Here is an 8,945-nt window from a genome sequence, read left to right as displayed (position 1 = left end):
CAACATGGCAAAACCCCATCTCTACAAAAAATACAAAAATTAGTCGGGCATGGTGGCATGCACCTGTAGTCTCAGCTACTTGGGGGGTTCAGACTAGAAGATTGTTTGAGCCCGGGAGGTTGACACTGCGGTGAACCACGATCATGATGCCTCACTCCACCTAGGCAACAGAGCAAGACCTTGTTGCAAAAGAAAGCAAAAACACAACACAACACAACAATGATAACAAAAAAGCCAACTTCTTGACATCTGAAAAGAACCCCTGGACTGCACTGAGCATTTGATTGTTGGCTGTAGCGGTGGATGCATTCTTCAACCTCTGGCACTCTGCAGGGCTCAGACTGTTCTGTTCTGTTTGTTACCTGTGGAGTGCCTGCCAGACCCTGCACTAGCTGCTTTAGATGCATTTACCCTCACAGACCCCCAGTCTTGTTATTCATATTTCATAGTTGGGAAATGGAAACTTAGAAACTTGCCAAGTCCACAGCATGAGCTCCTACCTCCAGTGTCTGCTGGATTCCAGAAAGTGTCAGGGGCCAACTTAGATGACACCATGTTCTCTGTACAATCTTAGGAATGTTCCTAGTATGATGTCCCCATTGCAGAATTTACATTTTCTTTTAACAAAACATCTTTCCAAGGAGGGGAACTTAAAATAACTGAGGTTCTTCTTGCTGAGGACATTCCTGACACAAGAGATAATTTAGCATTTCCTTTTCAAATCCTGTCATTTGTGACAATGTGGATGAACCTGGAGGATATTATGTTGAGTGAAACAAGCCACACACAGATAGACAAATACCACATGATCTCACTCTTATGTGGAATTTGTTTTTTTTAAAATAAGTTGCTTAGTCGGGCATGATGGCACACACCTGTAATCCCAGCTACTCAGGAGGCTGAGGTGGGAGGATGGCTTGAGCTCGGAAGGTGGAGGTTGCAGTGAGCTGAGACGGTGCCACTGCACTCCAGTCTGGGTGACAGAATGAAACCCCATCTCAAAAAACAACAACAAAAAAAGTTGCTATCTTAGAAACAGACAATAGAGCAGTGGTTACCAGAGACGGAAGGAAAGAGGGGAGGTGAGGATGGGCAGCGGTTGATCAACGGGTACAAAGTGACCATGAGATAGGAGAAACAAGTTCTGGTGCTCTTCTCCATGGTAGGATGATGGTAGTTAATAATGATGAATTCTATATATCTAAATAGCTAGAAGAGAGGATTTTCAAGATTATTATTTCAAAAGAAATGATAAATGTTTCAGAGGATGGATATGTAATTACCCTGATTTGATCATTACACAATGTATACATGTAGCAAAACATCGCATTGTGTCCCATAAATGTATATAATTATGTGAATTAAATTTTTAAAAAATTTTAAAGTGTTATCTAAATGAAATTTCTAACCAGATTCTAAATCCACGATATCACTGAAACCAGCACACATGATCACGGTAAAACCTCATTATATTTTCTCTACTATCACTAACATCCTTTATTCTCTGGAAAATGAAAAGTTCTGTTGTGCTCATATCATGCAAATTATCACTAGTAGGAGAGCAGAGAGTGGAAGTGTTCCAGATATAAAGACCCACAAGATAAAGACTCTCAGAGTCGTTAGAAACAGGAGCAGATGTACAGGGTTTGCCTGACTCACACTCAAGGTTGCATAAGCAAGATTTCAAAATTAATCCTATTCTGGAGACCTCAACCCAATGTACAATGTTCCTGGCTGGAAAAGAAGAACTATATTTTTCTGATTTTTTTTTTCAAATCTTTACCATTACTTGCCCTGTATCTCCGCCTTCTCTTTCTGCAGGAAACTTTATTTCCTACTTCTGCATACCAAGTTTCTACCTCTAGATCTGTTTGGTTCAGTTGCTGAGAAGCCTGACATACCAGGACTGCCTGAGACAAGCCATAAGCTGGTGAGTTGTGGGCATTTTTTCCATTACTTTCTGATTCATAGGCTCAATGCATCTCATAGCTGGAAATGCTGGAACTGGGTACACCCTGGGGGACTGCAAAGCCTGTGCGCTTGTGGGGAATGATCAAGGTGAGAGGCAGGGGTGGGGGTGGCATGTGCACCAGGAGATGTCAGAGAAACCCTGAGGAGGAGCAGGGTGCAGCAGGTGATGGGGGAGAGTGGGCAGCAAGCAAGGCCAGGACGGCCACTCTGCTCAGTCACCTCTCCACACACCCAGGGCCTCACTCTGCCCCTCTGAGCACCCAAAGATGTTAAAGAGCTGGAACTGTTAGTCTAAATATAGGAGCATCCAAGCTCTGAACCAAAATGTGTCCCTTGCCTCAACTCAGGAGATCCAGAGAGGCAGAAGTAAGGAATTTATTTTTCTGAAAGATAGATTTCTATCAGTTCTGGGTGACGTGTCCTGACACTTGAAATGACACCTAAGACAGCACATTTCAGGCATCTTGCTTGTTGTTCATTGTAGTAGAAGCTACATGCTAGCCAGTTGTAAAAATGAAATTAAGTAATGTGTGCATAGCATTTAACATAGCCCCTGAGCTTCAGGAGCATTTAATTAATGACCACAGTTGTAATTCTTTAGGCAGATGTATTTTTTTCCAACCTTGATCAGAGGTCTTATTTAGCTTCTCCAGATTTCAAGAATCTGACTCAGTGATATGAAATACAAGACTTGTGAAAAGTGTCAACTGCAAGAGAAATGGAAGGATAAGGTATACAGGTGGATGGAAAAGAAATTCAGAGTCACTACCAGAAAAAAAAAAATATTGAGAATCAAGTCCTGATGATGTTAGGGCTTATAGTTCTTATTATAAAGAGTTTTATGTACTCTTTCAGTGAACATTTATTGGTGCCTCCTTTAGCCAGGTACTATTATAAGAGCTGGAAATAGAAGCATAATCCAGTCCTTGATCTTAAGGAACATGCTGTGTGTAGCAGATAACATGATAAGTGCTTATCTAGATGCATGCAGTGTTATGTGATAAGAGTAATTTGACAGAGGATACAGATTAGGCTTCACAGAGAAGGGGAATGTGAGCAGGAGGTATTGAAGGGTGAACAGGGGCTCACCAACCATTTTAGATAGAGGGGCGAGGACCTGAAAAACCACTGAAGCATGAAGGAAGTGGTGAGTTTAGGGGAAATGAAAAGAAGATGGCTGTGACTGAAGCCCAGGATTTGGGATTGGAGAAAGGGCTGGAGGTGAGGCTGAGAAGAGGCAAACTCAGAAAAGACGTTGTGCTGGGCAGTGTGGACATTATATTGAAGCCCACCACATATAAGTCACGGGGCTACTGGAGTTTTAAGCTAAGGGTGTCTATTCAACTTCAACTTAAGAGAAGACAGGTTGAGAGGGAACATGGCTTGAGATGAGCCATGAGCAAAGGAAAGACTACAACAAAGGCAGGAGTGAAGAGTATATGAAGCAAGAAAGTGACAGTTGAAAGCAGTGCAGAGGGGATGAATCTGAGAGGCATCTATGAGGTGGAACTCAAATGACATGATAATACAGGGCATTTCTCTGTACCGGATGCTGTCCTAAGTCCTTATTCCATTGATCTTCACAGCAACTCAGCATAGTTAATATTTTATACATAAAGAAATTAACACTTGAAGGAGTAATTGACCCCAAATTACACTGCGTATAAGGATTCGAATCCAGGTTTGTTTGGCTCCAAAAGCTGGCTCCTAATTTTCAGAAGGGGAAGGGACCCAGAGCAATGCCCAATTTTGCTTCTTATGCAGTGGAGGAATCCACAAGCTGGAGGAGTTTTCAGGGGTGCCCCGTTTGGGGTGGGTTGAATTTGCGGTCCCCGAATGATACCTACTTTGCTCATGCTTTATCTTTAGTGCCTAAAACTGAGTATGGTTCATAGTAGGTGTTTAATAAGTGTTGGTGCAGTGAATACCTGCATGGAGAGATATGCAGCAGGCAATGGGAAATTCAACTCTGAGGCTTAGGAGAAAGGTGGAGCTTGAAGACAGAGCTTTAGAAAACAGTAGCACAGAGGGGAGTAGGAACCATGAGGTTAGACAACATGTTTCAGGAAGAACCTTGTGGCAAGGATAAAGACGCAAAAAATTAAACAGGTGAGACCTAAGTATGGTGCCTGGGGAATCTTAAGGTGTGGGCACAGGGAGGAGATGCCAACAAAGAACATGAATAAAAAGTGGTCGCACAGCCCCTCCCATCTGGAAACCAAAAACAATTGTAAATGGAGGAAGTTAGCAGAAGGATCAAATGCTCCATCAGGATGGAACTGGAATAAAACCAGGGCATTTGAAAACTGGGTTGTCACTGCAATCTTAACAAGAGAAATTTTGGCAAGATGACAGAAGCAGAAAGTTGAATCTCAGTTAGAACTTTTTCGACTTCAGAGAACAGAAAATGCAGTTCATAATGGCTTTAAAACAGGGGCTTGTTTTTCTCCCAGCTCTTTGGGAGGCCAAGGCAGGTGGATCAGGAGGTCAAGAGATCGAGCCCATCCTGGCCAACATGGCGAAACGCCATCTCTACTAAACATACAAAAATTAGCCGGGCGTGGTGGCGTGTGCTTATAGTCCCAGCTACTCGGAGGCTGAGGCAAGAGAATCGCTTGAACCCAGGAGGCGGAGGTTGCAGTGAGCTGAGATCATGGCCACTGCCCTACAGCCTGGTGACACAGCAAGACTCCATCTCAAAAAACAAAAAAAAAAAAAAAGAAAAGGAAGAAGATGAGTAATTCAAGGGTGGGTTTGGGACTTAGTGATTTTAGGATTCTGCCTGGCTTCTCATGATTCTCTAGGTCTTCCATTCATGGCACCACACCTTCACTAGACATGCTGCCAGAGCAGGAGGGGCAGGTGGAGGGTTCTCTTGTGTCTGCCTTATCAGGGAAGAAGAGCTTTCCCAGAAGCCCCCAGCAGACTCCCTTTTCATATTGTGTTCCAGAAATGAGTCACAGACCTATGCACCACCTGCAAAGGAGCCAGAGAAAACAAACGCCCAGCACTTTTAGCCTGAAAATGAGAATCGGGCTTGCTGGGGAAGACAAAGGGTGTTGGGAAATGGCTGTTGGGTAAATCATTGGTGTCTGCTACTAGGAATGAAAGGCAAATAAGGAACTAGCACACATGCTTTTAGGGAGATGGCTGCGAGGGAGAGGCCAAAGACTGGGAAGTTGCTTACATGGTGCCAGACTATTTGGAAGATCATGGATTGTGGTGTTTGTGTTGTGTGGTCATCATTTTGTTCTTTGTTTACATAACAGAGAAAGTGGAGTGAACAAGGACACATTTCCCCAGTACATCCACAGCATGCTGTCCACATCTCGTTCTCGATTTATCAGAAATACCAATGGGAGCGGTGAAGAAGTCACCACCTTTTTTGATTATGATTATGGTGCTCCCTGTCATAAATTTGACGTGAAGCAAATCGGGGCCCAACTGCTGCCTCCGCTCTACTCGCTGGTGTTCATCTTTGGTTTTGTGGGCAACATGCTGGTCGTCCTCATCTTAATAAACTGCAAAAAGCTGAAGAGCTTGACTGACATCTACCTGCTCAACTTGGCCATCTCTGATCTGCTTTTTCTTATTACTCTCCCACTGTGGGCTCACTCTGCTGCAAATGAGTGGGTCTTTGGGAATGCAATGTGCAAATTATTCACAGGGCTGTATCACATTGGTTATTTTGGCGGAATCTTCTTCATCATCCTCCTGACAATCGATAGATACCTGGCAATCGTCCATGCTGTGTTTGCTTTAAAAGCCAGGACGGTCACCTTTGGGGTGGTGACAAGTGTGATCACCTGGTTGGTGGCTGTGTTTGCTTCTGTCCCAGGAATCATCTTTACTAAACGCCAGGAAGAAGATTCTGTTTATATCTGCGGCCCTTATTTTCCACGAGGATGGAATAATTTCCACACAATAATGAGGAACATTTTGGGGCTGGTCCTGCCACTGCTCATCATGGTCATCTGCTACTCAGGAATCCTGAAAACCCTGCTTCGGTGTCGAAACGAGAAGAAGAGGCACAGAGCTGTGAGGCTCATCTTCACCATCATGATTGTTTACTTTCTCTTCTGGACTCCCTATAATATTGTCATTCTCCTGAACACCTTCCAGGAATTCTTTGGCCTGAGTAACTGTGAAAGCACCAGGCAACTGGACCAAGCCACACAGGTGACGGAGACTCTTGGGATGACACACTGCTGCATCAACCCCATCATCTACGCGTTCGTCGGTGAGAAGTTCAGAAGGTATCTCTCGATGTTCTTCCGAAAGTACATCACCAAGCGCTTCTGCAAACAATGTCCAGTTTTCTACAGAGAGACAGTGGATGGAGTGACTTCAACAAACACGCCTTCCACTGCGGAGCAGGAAGTCTCGGTTGGTTTATAAAATGAGGAGCAGTTTGATCGTCGTTTATGAAGAGAAATAATCTGTATATAACAACAAACTTCAAGGGTTTTTGAACAGTAGAAACCTGTAAAGCAGGTGCCCAGGAACCTCAGGGCTGTGTGTACTAAGACAGACTATGTCACTCAATGAGTATCCAACATATGCTCAGGGAATAATCCAGAAAACTGTGGGTAGAGACTTTGAGTCTCCAGAAAGCTCATCTCAGCTCCTGGAAAATGCCTCATTACCTTGTGCTAATTCTCTTTTTCTAGGCTTCATCATTTCTTCACTCAATCTCTGATTCTATCAATGTCTTGAAATCAAGGGCCAGCTGGAGGTGAGGAGGAGAATGTGACAGGCACAGATGAATGGGAGTGAGGGATAGTGGGGTCAGGGCTGATAGGAGAAGGAGGGAGACATAAGCATCACTGAGCCTGGACAAAGACAAAGGTGAGCAAAAGGCTCACTCACTCAGCCAGGAGATGATACTGGTCCTTAGCCCCATCTGCCACCTACATTTAACCTCGAAGGTTTCACCAGGTCATGGAGAGTTTGGGAACTGCGATAACCTGGGAGTTTTGGTGGAGTCCGATGATTCTCTTGCATAAGTGCACAACACATTTTTGCTTTATTACAGTTTATCTATGGCAACCATGCATCCTACATTTGAAATCTATGAAATATCATGCTCCATTGTTCAGATGCTTCTTAGGCCACATCTCCCTGTCTAAAAATTCAGAAAATTTTTGTTTATATAAGATGCATCATCTATGATATGCTAATAGATGTATATGTGTGTGTGAATATATATATATACACACACACACACACACACACTCTTGATTGATTTCTCCAGGAGGTAGTGATTATGAAAAGGGGATGGAGAATGATGAGTTCCTTCACCAGGTGCAAAGCACAGGGATCGTGTGGAACCACTGCAGAACTATTTCCAGAAATTACTAAGTGGAGAGCCAGGAAGGCTGCATCAGAACCCAGTAAAGCTTCCTGTCTGGATCTGAGCTGGTTTGTTTTGTGGTTGCTGTTCCCTGCCTTGCTGCTCCCCTTGCCCCTGTCTGTTTCCCCACAGCCTTTATCACATAGCTCTTGGCTGTAGGATTGCCCCACTCCAAAAACCAGTGTGTGGAGGTCCAGGAGCGAGACCAGGAAAGAATGTGAAAGAAACTACACAAGGACTCCTTGATGGTCGTGGAAAAGGAAAGTCAAATGGCAGAGCCCCTGAAGCCAGTCTTCAGGGCAGAGAAGGAGCCTAGAGACAGAAGTAACAGATCTCTGCTTTGGAAATCACACATCTGGCCTCATGGATGTGTGATTCACAATGTGAAACTTGGTGTCTATGTTACCAGGCAGGAAGGCTGAGAGGAGAGAGACTCCAGCTGGGTTGGAAAACAGTATTTTCCAAACTACCTTCCAGTTTCTCATTTTTGGATACAGGCATAGAGTTCAGACTTTTTTAAACAGTAAAAATAAAATTAAAGCTGAAAACTGCAACTTGTAAATGTGGTAAAGTGTTAGTTTGAGTTACTGTCATGTCAAGCGTGAAAATGCTGTATTAGTCACAGAGATAATTCTAGCTTTGAGCTTAAGAATTTGGAGCAGGTGGTATGTTTGGGAGATGGCTGGGTCAACCCAATAGTTGTCGATTGGCAGGAGTTGAAAGTGTGTGATCTGTGGGCACATTAACCTATGTGGATGCAGCATCTAAGTAATGATGTCATTCGAATCACAGTACACGCTCCATTGCTGTCATCTCAGCTGGGTCTCCATTCTCTCAGGCTTGTTGCCAAAAGCCTTTTGTGTTTTGTTTTGTATCATTATGAAGTCATGCGTTTAATCACATTCAAGTGTTTCAGTGCTTCACAGATGTCCTTGTTGATGCTCACATTGTTCCCTGTTTAGCCAGCGGGAACTCCTAAATCAAGTTGGCTTCTAATCAAAGCTTTTAAACCCTATTTGTAAAGAACAGAAGTTGGAGACGCTCCCTGAAGTAAGCAAAGACTTTCCTCTTAGTCGAGCCAAGTTAAGAATGTTCTTATGTTGCCCAGTGTGTTTTTGATCTGATGCAAGCAAGAAACACTGGGCTTCTAGAACCAGGCAACTTGGAACTAGATGCCCAAGCTGGACTGTGGCTCTACTTTCAGGCCACATGGCTAAAGAAGGTTTCAGAAAGAAGTGGGAACCGAGCAGAACTTTCACCTTCATATATTTGTATTATCCTAATGAATGCATAAAATTTTAATTTGATGGTGATGAAATGTAAATACTGTTTTTAAAAGCTATGATTTGGAAAATAAATGAGTGCTCTAACTATGTTGATAAAAGATTTAAAAACAACTGGCTGTTTTTTTTTACACTGTGGTGTGGATGATTGTGTTTTGTTCACAGCTTTCCACTTCTTCCCCTGTGTGATTACACACCTGCCCTTGTGGTGTGACTTGCAGTGCGCCCTACAGGCCACCCACCCCACGCCCTCCAGCACTGGCTCTGCTGCTGGCATGTGAGCAGAAGTGACATCTGCCTCATCCAAGCAGAGCCTCTTGCTCAGCCACGGGAAGGCC

General features: G+C 43.8%; 1 protein-coding gene across 1 annotated transcript; it reads left to right on the top strand.

Annotated features, from left to right (window-relative positions):
• The first annotated feature begins 972 nt into the window (after window positions 1-972).
• LOC101005212 (C-C chemokine receptor type 2) lies at window positions 973-8,703 on the top strand. Its single transcript, XM_017955495.3, has 3 exons — window positions 973-1,930; window positions 5,241-6,227; window positions 7,457-8,703. Exons 2-3 carry the CDS (start codon window positions 5,287-5,289, stop codon window positions 7,638-7,640), a joined length of 1,125 nt encoding a protein of 374 aa, XP_017810984.1. The 5' UTR covers window positions 973-1,930; window positions 5,241-5,286; the 3' UTR covers window positions 7,641-8,703.
• Window positions 8,704-8,945: the final 242 nt, after the last annotated feature.

This window comes from Papio anubis, chromosome 2 (assembly GCF_008728515.1).
Source record: "Papio anubis isolate 15944 chromosome 2, Panubis1.0, whole genome shotgun sequence".
Classification (NCBI taxonomy): Eukaryota; Metazoa; Chordata; class Mammalia; order Primates; family Cercopithecidae; genus Papio; species Papio anubis.
Note: the sequence above shows the minus strand (reverse complement) of the source record. Positions and strands in the feature narration are given on the sequence as shown.